Below are 13457 nucleotides of genomic sequence, written 5' to 3' on the forward strand. Positions count from 1 at the left end.
TCTCTGGCACTAAATCTTAATCCTAGTCTGCACTAAGTCTTTTTATTGTTGCTTTTAGTTGTAATGTTCTTAGGTAGGCATAATATATGGGTCAATAAATCTGGTTTCAAAATTTTTTTTAACTTGTCAAAGTCCCTTTCAAGCAGAAGAAAAATTGGGGAAATAGGGAGGTAGGTTATTGAGATTCAGTGTGTGCTTCTTTGTAATGTAATCTTTGTTTTTTTAATCTATCTCCAGGATGCACTCCTAGAAAGTGTGGAAGAGGCATAACAGACACAGTAATCACCAGGGAGGAAGCTGAAAGAATCCGTAGGTAATTTTTCTTTTAGCCTTAAAGAATTACCTTAGTAGCATTGGATTTACAGGCAAGTGGAGCTTATGCTGAAAGTGTTTAAAGCATGTCATAAGTGCAGAAGACACTAGCTGAGGACTAAGGATAACGTTATATATAAGATGTTAATATCTTTTCAGGTATTCTACCCCTCTGTTTTTATTTTCTTGCTTGTGACTTGTAATTGCAAGATAAGGATTTCAAGCAAATGACAACTCCTTTCTGTTACCAATGCACATACATATATTGTGTTAGTGAATATTTACTCAGCAATTTTATTTTGTAAATTGTATTGTTAAGGACAAAAAGGCTGCAGTTCTGATTTGAGACTGTTGTTTCACCTGCAGAATAGCAGAGAGGGGACTGTCCTTGGGAGGATCTGATGGAGGGGTGAGCAGAGTCCTGTTACCTTTTACATTCTTCTATTCTCAAGGCAAGATTTTCAGGTTTTAAATGCATTTTTTGGGAAGGAGTTATGGGAGGTAGTAGGATGGATAATTCCTCTGGCCATCCTAATTTGGCAAGATCTTCCCATGGTCATCATGTCTGTTTCAGATCTATGCATTTGTCTTTGTCCATTACAGAGGAGAAAGAGAATTGCAGCTCTAAAATTAATAGTTTGATTAACTACTGGATAAAGTGGCTTCATTTTGTCTTGTTTTAGATGAACCAAAGGAAAGGCAAGCCATTTTATGAGTACATGCTGGATATAGATTTCTTTCTGATGGATATCTGTTCTGTGTAATACAGTTCACCCTTAATGGCTTACCGGTTCAGGTTAACTGGTGGGGGCTGGAGCAACTCTCCACCTTCCACTGTTCTGTTTCAGTAAGTACTAACTTAGAAGACAGTGGTGCTAATTTAAAATATAACATTCTTAATTATTTCACAGCTTAACATGTGAGAAAGCGTAGGAAGCATCTTATTCAGGATCCTAAATATCCCACTATTTAGCAGCTGTGAAACTTGCCACAGAATTTATTCCATTTCTGCACAATTTTGCTTCAGATTCTCAGCTTTCATTGCAATATAAAATCATTTCTAGACCTTGTGATTGCAGAGAGAACCTCAAACATGAACCAAAACACATTTTATAGTGTCTCCCTGTCCTGCTGAGACCTGCATGTAGCTGTCTCTTGTTCTGTAGATTTCCCCACAAGAGGGAGTTAACTGCATTACAATGGATGCCCCAGCACTGTTTTGTGAAGTCAGGTAGTAAGTATTGGGGGTGATGGAGAGAGCTGGAATCTAGCCTGCTACCAGGAAGTGGGGGACATAGCTCCCACACCTAAAAATGTTTCCAGGCTCCTCGTTTGTCACTTTTTGCAAGATTCCTTAAAAAAAAAAAAAAGGTAAAAGGAAGGCTCTCAGTGCTCTGAAAATAATTCTTAGAACAGTAGGTGATGGGCATCCCGCTAAACTTGTTGCATTTTACATAAATATTTAGAGTGACCATCTGTCCCATTTTTACTGGGACAGTCCCGTATTTAAGGGCTGTTGCCTGTGTTCCGACTTCTTTTTTAAAAAAAAGGGCACAGTGTCCTGTATTTCTCCTTCAGCAGGGGGCGGGGAAGAGCTGCCAGCACTCAGGGCTTCAGCTGCTGGAGCCTCAAGTACCTGCGCCTCCTCTCCTGTCCCCACCCTACATGTTGTGGCACTGAACTTTGTTTCTGCGATGGGGCAGGGTGGATGGGGAGAGACTGGCACTTGGAGCTTCAGCCGCTGAAGCTCCAGCACTAGTGGCTACTCCCCTCAACCACTCTGGGGCTGGAGCCCTTAGCACCCCAGTGTGCTGGTGGCTTCTCTCTCCCCGCCCCTCCCCGCAGGGCTGGAGCCCTAAGTGCCCCCGCCCGCCCCCCCGTGCTGAGGGCTGGAGCCCCAAGCACCAGCTGCCCCCCATATTTGGTGGCCCATATTTGGCATGGGGAAATATGGTCACCCTATAAATATTCCCACTTGCGCTATAGTAACAACACTTAGCATTATATAGCATCTTACATATTCAAAGCCCTGTACAATCATACTCACAGCACTGTATTTTGAGACAGCATTTTATTATGCTGTCTGATGGGAACAGAACATCAAGTTAATTGTCTGTGAACGACAAATAGTCTAGCAGCACTTTAAAGATTAACAAAATATGTTGATGGTATTACGAGCTTTCATGGGTGCAACCTCCTACTTCAGATGAATGGAGTACTAAAAGTCCAGTTCTAAAATAAATAGGGGATGGGGAGGGGAAAGGAAGGGGGAAAAACATAGTGAATGAATAGTCTACCAGTTAGGGTATGTCTACACTACCCCGCTAGTTCGAACTAGCGGGGTAATGTATGCATACCGAACTTGCTAATGAAGCCCGGGATTTGAATTTCCCGGGCTTCATTAGCATAAAGCCGGCGCCGCCATTTTTAAAAGCCGGCTAGTGCGAACCCCGTGCCGCGTGTAGCCGCGCGGCACGGGGTTCGCACTAGCCGGCTTTTAAAAATGGCAGCGCCGGCTTTATGCTAATGAAGCCCGGGAAATTCAAATCCCGGGCTTCATTAGCAAGTTCGGTATGCATACATTACCCCGCTAGTTCGAACTAGCGGGGTAGTGTAGACATACCCTTACAGACTAACTCGGCTACCCCTCTGAAGCTATGTAAAACTAGTCATTTTTTCAGTACTGTCACTACTTTTGTGATGTTGGATCTGTGTTCTGTGTTGATGTAACCGTTGAATTGGGCACAGAGTTTTGAATAGCATTAGATACGAATACTCCCTTTCAGCTGGCTGACAGGAGAATTCATTGGATTACTGATTTGTCTGAGGACGAGGGGCTCTTCTCAGTATGAAGGATCCTTGCAGTATGTGAATCATATAATCTTGACTGACACTATTAGGGAAACTTTTTGGCTGTGAGCTACTTCAGATCAAATTATATGTGAGTGTTGGGGGGCAGCTCTTGCTTTTCAGCAGATGGTAACCGATTGCTTCACTTGAAAGAAGCAAATGTAAATGTCCTTTATCCAAGTGCTGTTAGCTTTAGTGAATGGTTTGCAAATAATCAAATCGGGGGTGACCAACCTGTGGCAGTGGCTGTTCCAGGCATTGGGTTAGAATGGGAGGGGTCTGGGGGTGCCTGGTTCTGGGGGAGAGAGAGGGCATTGGGTTAGAGTGGGGGGAGCTGGGAGGGCCTGGATCTGGGGGGGAGAGAGGGCATTGAGTGGGGGGTTGGGGGTGCCTGGCTCTGGGGGCGGATGTGTGGCTCTTTGCACTACTATCCACAACTCTTTTGGCTCTTCATGTCAAACTGGGTGGCCACCCCTGAATTATATCAAGTTGGTGCCCTCATTGTTCTGCCATAGAGTGATTTTACTCCTAACCTCTGCTCTTCTCTGAGTCCTCACTCCCATCTTCCTCCCCTGCTTTGGGTTTTCTGATCTACTGACTTCAGGCCTGATCCTAGGACATACCATCTTTGCACTGGTCCCTTAATCCAGAGAGCTCTATTGAAATGCAATCTCATTTATTTTCACCGGAGACTTATTTTTTTCCCCAGTGGACTGTTATTTTGGGGTTTTTGCCTTCATGATAGCTTAGGCTCTGGTTTACTCCATCCTCTTTCACGCCTGGTCTACACTAAGAGTTTAGGTCAAAGGTAGCCACATAAGGTCAGTTTTTCTAAATAATGAGTCTACACTACCAAGTCTGATCCATCAACTTTAAGGGCTGGTGAAGTCAATTTCATTACTCCTACTTTTCACAAGGAGAGTAATGCAAAATTCGACATACACTGGGTAGGGTGGAACCAGTGTTGAGAAAGCAGACGTTTTTGGCCTCCGGGAGATATCCTGCAGTGCCTTGCTGTGACCACTCTGGCCAGAACTTGCGTTTCTCCTGTTCTCCCACTGAATAGGAAAAGCCCCAGGAAAGTTTGAATTTCATTTACCTGTGGCCGGTGTTGCTCACTCATCTTAGAGCAGGTAGCACAGCAGCACATGTGGCCAAAAGTTCAAGTTTCCTGGGTGCCAGGTCTCAGGGGCATAAAAGAGCACCAGCATGGAGTGTGCAGGACCTTGGACCTCATTAAGGTGTGGGGGGAGGAGTCCATTCTCATGGAGCTCCAAAACAGCAAAAGAAACACCGATATCTATGTGAAGATAGCAAAGTACATGGTGGAGAAAGGATACTCCAGGGACTCCCAGCAGTTCTGTATTAAAACAAAGGAGCTGAGGCTGTCCTATCACAAAACAAAGAAGGCAAATGGATGGTCTTATGCATCACTGTGAATGTGCGGCTTCTACAACCAGCAGCATGCAATCCGGGGAAGGGGGGGACCCGGCCAGCTCCCTAAGCCAGACTGTGGAATCCACCCAACACGTTCAGGGCAGCAGCACTAAGGACAGAGTAGTGTGGAGGTGGGGAAGGAGCAGGACAAGGAGAATGGCCAGCCAGTGAGCGGCAAGAGCCAAGAACTTTTTATCACTTTGGAGACAATCTCCTCCTCCCAGGACATCTCACAGTTGGACACGTCTGGTGAGTTAACGGTATTTTTCTTGCTGCAAGTAGGAGTTAAGGTAATTGGGTGTGATGTGTGGTGTACTCGGTTCCAATATAGCATGGGGGGGGCCCAGAACAGCGTATTAACTGAGGAGATGGAGCGGGAATCCCCGGTGCATTTCTCCAAGAATATCTCACATAGGAACTTTTTGATCCTTCTCACATGGTTTCTGGGGAGGCTGCCTTATTCCATCCTCCACAGTAAGCACCTTCCCTCGCCAGGCCAGCAGTAAGTGGTCTGGCGTCTCTGCAGCACAAAGCAGTGCTGCATAAGACCCAGGTTTTTAGCCACATTCAGTCAGCATCAGCTCCCTATCACTGTGTGTGATCCGGAGAGACTGGTATCACTCAATGGCAGCCTGGATGAAGGAGGGAAAGCTATTAACTGCTGCCTTTGCTCCTACTATGGCTTTGCCCTCCCTCCCTCCTGCCCTCCCATCTGCACGCTTCCATGGGATGGGAAAGTAGCACTCTCCCAGGAAGCTGCTGTGGCAGATAGAGAGGAGAGAAGCCGTGTGAACCACTGTCCCCCCACCTCCCGCCCGCAGGATTTTGCCCTGGCAGGCCCTTTATCATGCCTGCCTCCAGTCCACGTGAGTCCAGATGTTCCCTTGAGAACTCTGTTGTTTACCTGCTGGACAGAAGCTGCTTTAAGGCATAACATGGCCTTGCACAGAACACATCTCCATTGTCTTTAGAGAGACCTTTGCTGTATGTTAACAGATTAGGTTTTAGGCTCCACAATGTATCCCCTGTAATGTGTGCCCTTGAAACTTTTCATCACAATGGGAACACCAAGGAGCTTGCTGCATACTCTCCCAGCTCCAGCAAATGGACAAGGGAAGATATGTTTAAGGAGCAAATGGAATGGAGGAACACATTCCTAGAGGAGATGCAAATGAAGCTACAGGAGAGACTAGCAGGAGAGGAGAGCATGCAGGAACTGCAAGCAAAGCACCAGGAGAATGTCTTTTTGTCCCTGATGGCTGTGACGGAGCACCTGGCAGCGTGCCCTGTTCAGAACAGCTTTCCCTCCTCACCCAGTTCCATAGCCTCCATGCCCAGAGGCCCCAGGACGTGAGGTGGGGAGAGGAGGGTATTCAAGGGTAGCCTGATGCTTAACCTCCAAGGCCTCAGTAGGCAAAAGGCTGTTCTTCTTGTGTTCTGATCCCTCACCCCTCTTTGGGTCCCACCATGGACTTCTTTTCTGTCCCTGCTGTCTTCCCTAAATAAAAACACATTATTTCTGAACAGTAGTCCCTTTATTGCTTGTATTGCAGAGATGGGCTGGGGGATTACAGGCAATCACACTGAATGCAGGGGCACTTCATTGAGAGCAATGTACATGACTCTGAAAACTGGCCATTCGTAAAACTTTCTTTCAAAGCGTTTCTAATTTGCACTGCCCTGCGCAGTGCTCTCCTTATTGCCCTAGTGACTGGCTGCTCAAAATCTGGCTAGGCACTCTGCCTCAGCCCCCTCACCCCCTCTGCCAGATAACTTTCCCCCTGGCTCTCATAAATATTATGAAGCACACAGCAGGCTGCCACCACAAAGGGAATGTTGCATTTGCTGAGGTTCAGTCTAGTCAGTATGCTCCTAAATATTCCCTTTAAATGCCCAAAAGTACATTCAAGCACCATTCAGTACTTGTTCAACCTATAGTTGAACTGCTCCATACTGTGGTCCAGGCTGCCCATGTGTGAGGTTCATGAGCCACGGAGCAAGGGGTAGGCTGGGTTGCCACGTATCATTATTGGCATTTCCACTTCTCTGTTTCTGATTTTCTGGTCTGGGAAAAACATTCCAGCATGCAGCTTTCTGAAGAGGCAGGAGTTTCTAAAGATGCGTGCATCATGCCCCTTTCCTGACCATCCCATGTTGATGTGGGTGAAATGACACTTGTGATCCACCAGCGCCTGTAGCACCGTCAGGAAGTACCCCTTGTGGTTTATGTACTCCTTGGCAAGGTGGTCAGGTGCCAGACTGGGAATGTACGTTCTTCTATTGTCTCTCTGCCATATTTACGGAACCCATAGCGGCAAAGCCCTCCACTGTGGCATCCACATTTCCTAGAGTAGTACCCTCTATTGCAGGAGGGTATTGATCGCTTTGACTACTTGGGTTACAGCCCCCACTGTAGTTTTCCCCACTCCAGATTGATTTCCAGCTGACCGGAAGCTGCCTGGCATTGCAAACTTTCACAGGGCAGTTGCCATTAAGGATGTTAAATTACAGTTAATGTATTAGTCAGGTAGTTGATGAAAATTCCATTGACTACTTGACTAGTCGATAGGCATTTCCGCATTCCTCTGAAATTCCTCCAAAGGAGGAATGCGGAGCTCTGTGTGCAGCCTGGGGCCAGCAGGAAGTCCTGCTAACTCCAGGTTGCATGCGACCTGCCAACTCTGAAGTGTTCAGGAGTCCCCAGTGGGGGCTCTTGTGCATTTCAAAGCCGCAGCACAGTATGGAGCTGCAGCACAGTACGGAGTTTCCAGCGGGGGACCCCATGCAACACTGCCGCTTTGAAATACCATGTGGAGCCAGGGGCAGCTGGGAACTCCCCAGCTGATCCTGGGCTCCAGTGCGGCATTTCCGTGGAACTCAGGATCCGCAGAAATGCCACCTTGGAGCCCGGGATCAGATGGGGCGTCCCCAGCTGACCCCAGGCTCCACGCATGGCAGCGTGGTACTGCTGAGCCGGGAATCAGCTCTGCGGTGTTACCCCATTGAATGCCGCCTCCCCATTTCAAAGGGGCAGCGCCATACAGCTGATCCTAGGCTCAGTTGTGCAGTGTTGCCCCTTTGAAGTACCCTCTCTTCCCCCCCCCCCCTTTGCTGCCTCTATCTGATAGAGGCAGCAAGGAAGGAAGGGGAATCAACTAGTCAACTGACTCTCTGATAAGCATTTCCATTGGATTTGGATTGTCGACTAGTCCTTATCTCTAATTGCCACGCGCTTCTCTGTCAGAGTGAGTCACATTTGGGTTTTCTTTGTGGCAGGGCAAAGCCATTCGCAAAGTTCCATGGAAGTGGCTTTGTGCATTCAGAAGCTTTGCAGCCACTGCTGATCGTCCCATGCCTGCAGCACTATGCATTCCCACCAGTCTTTGCTTGTCTCATGGCACCAGAACTGGTGTTCCACTGTTTTCAGAGGATTGAATGCCAACTGTGTTTCCAGTATGCTCAACTCAAGGGCTTGCCTGAACAGTGTTCCTATAGCACCCTGAGACCGATTCCTCCTTGTCCTTTTCCTTGTGGAGTGACATGTATCTGCTCTCAAAGTACTGCACCTGTAGGCACACTAAGATGGGCATAACATTACAGTGCTTTGATGCACAATAGGATCCATGGAGAGGGCCATGGTCACAGCAACCGTATCTGTGTAGGTAACCAGGGTGCGAAAAGAGTGTTTCCCAGTGATCTCAAGCAAGGGAGAAGGGGAGTGCATTATGGGATGCTGACAACAAGAACTCAGAATCATCCACTGCACAGTTTGGGTCCCAGTGTGCACTGAGCACATAACCCAGGATGCAAAGTGGTGCAGGTACTGTGGGATAGCTACCCACAGTGCATCACTTTCCAAGTTGTTGGCAGTCTCCCTACTGGGGACATACTATTTCAAACTGCATTGAATTATTGCACACAGTGGGGACATTGACCATCAACTTTACAAAATCAGGTGGCAGGAAACTGACCTTAATAAATTCGACTTCATCTCATAGTGTACACATGGCCTCAGTGTCACTGTAGGGGAGGCCTTTGGACACACATTCTTTTCTCACTTTCTTTCGTTAATGCATTTTCCCTTCTATTGTTGCCCTGTTTTTTTTGCTCCATCTCACTTAATGCTTGTGCTTGCATTTCCCACACCATTAGCCAAAAAGCTCTCAGCTCTTAGGCCAGATTTTGAGAGGTTGTGTCTGATGTTGGTGATGTCCAGACAAATATCTCTAGAGTCTTTCATCATCCCCTTTTTTCCTGATGGTTTAGAGACTGCTTTACATTTGACTTCATTTTGCTATTCTTCCTGCCTACCAAAAAACTACATGTATGTTGGACTGGATTTGAATTAGCCTGATTCTTATAATTTCCTAAGGCTTATAAGGTGTATCGGATGACTCCAACCAATTGCTCATATCTTTCTTTGGATAGTTGTAGTTTTTAAATCATCCATATAAATCCTTTTGCCCCCCCTTTTAATTTTTTAGACCTTCTTACAGCTAAATTGATCTCTCCACTGTTTGTTTGCAGCTGCTGGTTTGAGTTGCTTCATATTAAGATGTAGACTGTATTTCAGCTCTTGTAACTTTTGTACCTCTTTGTTGTTCTTTCATAGCAAGGCATACCTCATAGACTCATAGACTTTAAGGTCAGAAGGGACCATTTTGATCATCTAGTCTGACCCCCTGCACAATGCAGGCCACAGAATCTCACCCACCCACTGCTAGAATAATCCTCTCACCTATATCTTAGATATTGAAGTCCTTGAAACGATGGTTCAAAGCCCCCAAGATGCAGAGAATCCTCCTGCTAGTGAATCCCAGGTGATCCCGGGTTCCAGGGAAATGCTGGTGGGAGCTCCAGGGCTGTCTCTTTAAAATGCTGTCTCTGTAGCAATTCAAAGGGGCAGCCATCTAGCCTGGGACCAGCTGGGAACTGCCCAGCTGACCCCCGGCTCACTGCAGCATGCAGAGTAGCATGGAGCCCAGAGTCAGCGGGGGACTCCAAGTCTCCTGCTGACCTTGGGCTCCATGGCTTTGGAGGGTGGGGGACTCCTTGTGCATTTCAAAGCCATGGAGCCTGGGGTCAGTGGGACTTCCCAGCAGGGGCTCTTGTACATTTCAAAGGAGGAATGCGGAAGTGCCTATCGACTAGTAAACGGAAATTCCGTCGACTAGTCAATTAACCACATTTTAACATCCTTAATCCGCATTTTAACATCCTTAACAGCCCCTGAGTTGCTGTTAACATTTTATTTCCCATGTAGGCCTCTGCATCCTACAATGCTTCTCTTTCCATTTGTTGTCCTTTGTTTTTTCCCTTGTATATTAAGCATTTTACTAATCCTTTGTAAATAGCTGCCATATCACTCTTGGTTTCCGAATCTTCCACCTTGCTTTATGTCCTTCTCTGCTATATCCTGCTGTTGCCTAGACTACTGCTTTGTCTGGTTGATTAGAAGGAGTTGGATTCTTCCACAGTTAACTTACTGTTCCTGTGGCTTCTTTGCTCCAGCACACTCCTTCAACTCTTTTTCTGGCTCTGAAAGCTGAACTTTCCTCTGAGGTCACACACAAAAAAGTACTGTTAGTACAGTTTCTAAGATTCTTCTAAGGAACCATTTGAATCTTATTTCTTTGGTGGGAATTAAAACCCAGTTGTAGCATTTAGGGTGTGAGTCATTTCACAAAGCTTGGGAATTGTAGGAGAAACAAAGCAAGATTTTCATGACGTGAAGACTTGACCCTATCTAACCAGTGAGAAGCATTAAATCTGTATCCAGTGCAAATATGCAACAAATAGCATGACAAAATATTGATTTAATTATGGTAACCTGTGTTCTCTGCAATCTTACTGGGAACTTCCACATGAATTTGACTTCATGTGCATTGCACATGATGAACCTAATCTGCAAAAGGCCTAGACAGCATGGCTGATAACACTTCATCTCTTGTACCTCTTCTTTAAAGATTAATAACTACCCAGAGAGTAGTTACTAATGGTTCTCAATCCTGCTGGAAAGGCATAACAAGTGGGGTTCCTCAGGGGTCTAGTTTTGGGACCCGCTCTCTTCAATATCTTCATCAACGATTTAGATATTTTCATAGAAAGTTTGCAGATACCACCAAGCTGGGAGGGGTTACGGCTGCTCTGGAGAAATAGGGTCATAATTCAAAATGATGGACAAATTGGAGAAATGGTCTGAGGTAAACAGGATGAAGTTTAATAAAGAGAAATGCAAAGTGCTCCACTTAGGAAGGAACAATCACTTTCACACACATGGAATGGGAAGCGACTGTCTAGGAAGGAGTATGGCAGAAAGGAGTACAGATCTAGGGGTTATAGTAGACCACAAGTTGAATATGAGCCAGCAGTATGATGCTATTGCAAAAAAAGCAAACATGATTCTGGGATGCATTAACAGGTGTGTTGTGAGCAAGACACGAAAAGTCATTCTTCTGCTCTACTCTGTGCTGGTTAGGCCTCATTTGGAGTATTGTGTCCAATTCTGGGCACCGCATTTCAAGAAAGATGTGGAGAAATTGGAGAGGGTCCAGAGAAGAGCAACAAGAATGATGAAAGGTCTAGAGAACATGACCTATGAAGGAAGGCTGGAAGAATTGGGTTTGTTTAGTTTAGAAAAGAGAAGATTGAAGGGGGACAGAGAAGATTGAAGGATAGCAATTTTCAGGTATCTAAAAGGGTGTCATAAGGAGGAGGGAGAAAACTTGTTCATCTTGGCCTCTGAGGATAGAAAAAGAAGCAATGCGCTTAAGCTACAGCAAGGGAGGTTTAGGTTGGACATTAGGAAAACGTTCCTAACTGTCAGGGTGGTTAAACACTGGAATAAATTGCCCAGGGAGGTTGTGCAATCTCCATCTGTGGAGCTATTTAAGAGTACGTTAGATAAATGTTTGTCAAGGATGGTCTAGACAGTACTTGGTCCTGCCATGAGTGCAGGGGACTGGACTCGATGACCTCTCGAGGTCCCTTCCAGTCCTAATATTCTATGATTCTATGATAAGATTCAAATTGGGATGGAGGTTGAACTGTGGAATTTATTTTGAGAACTGAACCCAGCTGTTTGGTAGTTTCTCAGTCTGCTTAAGAAGGGTTAATGGTGTAGACATGACATTGCTTTTCACCCTCTTTCAGTTCAGGCATAGGTGTGGAAAAGATATGGAAAATCATACAGGTTCTGAGCAATACCAACCTCTCCACCTAAAATCAGAGTCTGTTTTGTGTGTATTCCCTTGTGCGACAGCTTTTGTCAATAAAACTTTGCTTCAGACAATCACTTTAAAATAACCATTTGTCAGAGAGGGGAAAAAAGGGGTGTGGAGGTAGCGGGAAGGTTGATTTGCTGGGGTGGAGGACAAATATTTACTTGTTGACCTGTTTAACAGATAGTGAACAAACCAAGGGTCAGACATGGCTTTTTGTCACTGCTCTAAAGTGAGGAATGAGTTCCTTTTGTTATCAGCATTGCAAAGCACCTGCAAATGCTAGCTGGATGCTGTCTCCCGCAATATGAAGATGATAGACAGTGAAATTGCCAACAAGTCTTGTGGCTGTAAAGATGTCTGCATTTATACTTCATTCTTTTTGGAGAAGTCCAGAATCTTTCTAGTGGAAATTACTTGAAATGGCACCAGGGAACTACTTGTGTTATAATCCCTCTTAAAAGATGGGTGGAAAGTGTTTGCAATCATTCTGCCATCTCTATACAAGCTTTTCAAGGCTTTCCTGCTGTGGGAGTGTTTGAACTATCTGAATCAGAAAACTGAGTTGGTGTAGTGATTCCATAGACTTTCTCCAAGCTAAATTCCCAAGTGTAGAAAATGGTACCGGGTGTCCCCGCTATACACCCTCCCTTTCCGTGCTCTTTCATCGCTGGGGAGGGGGGAAAAGGGAAAAATAATTTCACAATGGGAGTCAGCCGTGGGGAAAAAAATTCCCCACTTTACGTCCTTTCCCTATACGTCCATGTTTTTTTTGAACATATCTTGGCCATGTAGCACGGATGCTCTGTATTGAAAAGCCAGTGAGTGCCTAATGTTCTTGGACAGCTTCATGTGAAAATAGGTGTGATTCAACTTCTTTTCAGGACAGCAGTTGACCAAATAGAAGCCCTCCGTTGTATCATTGAGCCCTTCTATATCTCTGGCATGCAGTCTCTTTTCCCTCTCTCAAACTGTGCTGCGGACTATTCATTACCTTTCTTACTCTCTTTTCCTCCTCCTCCATCTGCCTTTCTAAGCTTCATGTCCCAGCCATCATCTGACCAGCTAGGGATAGCTTTTACGTTTTGGGAGCCTATCCACTGCCTTTTCATTTGGGAAGCTGATCATTTTGGAAGCCCTGTAGTGCAACAAGCCCATGCTACCTCAGGAAGCAAGTGGAAAATTCATGTTTTGAATGACTGTTTAAAGTAAATTTGAAATTGAAAAACAAAATGTGGTTTTTTTTTTAAATTAAACCTGCTTATTTAGCTATGTGTCCTGCCATTCCCGATTACAAAACTTCTGGATTTTGTCTATAAATATGCTTACAACCATTACAGAACTTCAGTAACTACTTCACACTTACGGCTGTAACTTAGAAGATGAGATCTTATTTAAGACTACACTAAAGTTTGAATAAAGCTTGTTGCAAGAGCTCTCCTTAGGTGACTTGATGTAGGATAACATGTCTGCATTAGTCCTCTGTGACGGCGCGTTGGGGGTTCCCCGTCTCCTGCACCCTGAAATGGCACAAACAGACTGCACCAGCCAGTGGAATTGAGGGTGGTTTATTGCTCCTCCAGCACAGCGCAGCACAGATGTAGTCTGGTCACAGGAACTGGGCTAGGATGCCTCAGG

General features: G+C 45.6%; 1 protein-coding gene across 5 annotated transcripts in view; it reads left to right on the plus strand.

Annotated features, from left to right (window-relative positions):
• OGFOD3 (2-oxoglutarate and iron dependent oxygenase domain containing 3) overlaps positions 1-13457 on the plus strand; it is a 78483-nt gene that overhangs the window by 14428 nt on the left and 50598 nt on the right. For 3 of the 5 annotated variants that reach the window (XM_006132382.4, XM_075903543.1, XM_075903545.1), the window contains exons 3-4: positions 238-313; positions 679-721. In XM_006132382.4, the coding sequence (XP_006132444.2) occupies positions 238-313; positions 679-721 (119 nt within the window). The remainder of the gene's footprint in view (positions 1-237; positions 314-678; positions 722-13457) is intronic. The other 2 variants (XM_075903544.1, XM_075903546.1) reach the window with 1 other exon arrangement.

The sequence above is a fragment of the Pelodiscus sinensis genome, chromosome 20 (assembly GCF_049634645.1).
Source record: "Pelodiscus sinensis isolate JC-2024 chromosome 20, ASM4963464v1, whole genome shotgun sequence".
Taxonomy (NCBI): domain Eukaryota; kingdom Metazoa; phylum Chordata; order Testudines; family Trionychidae; genus Pelodiscus; species Pelodiscus sinensis.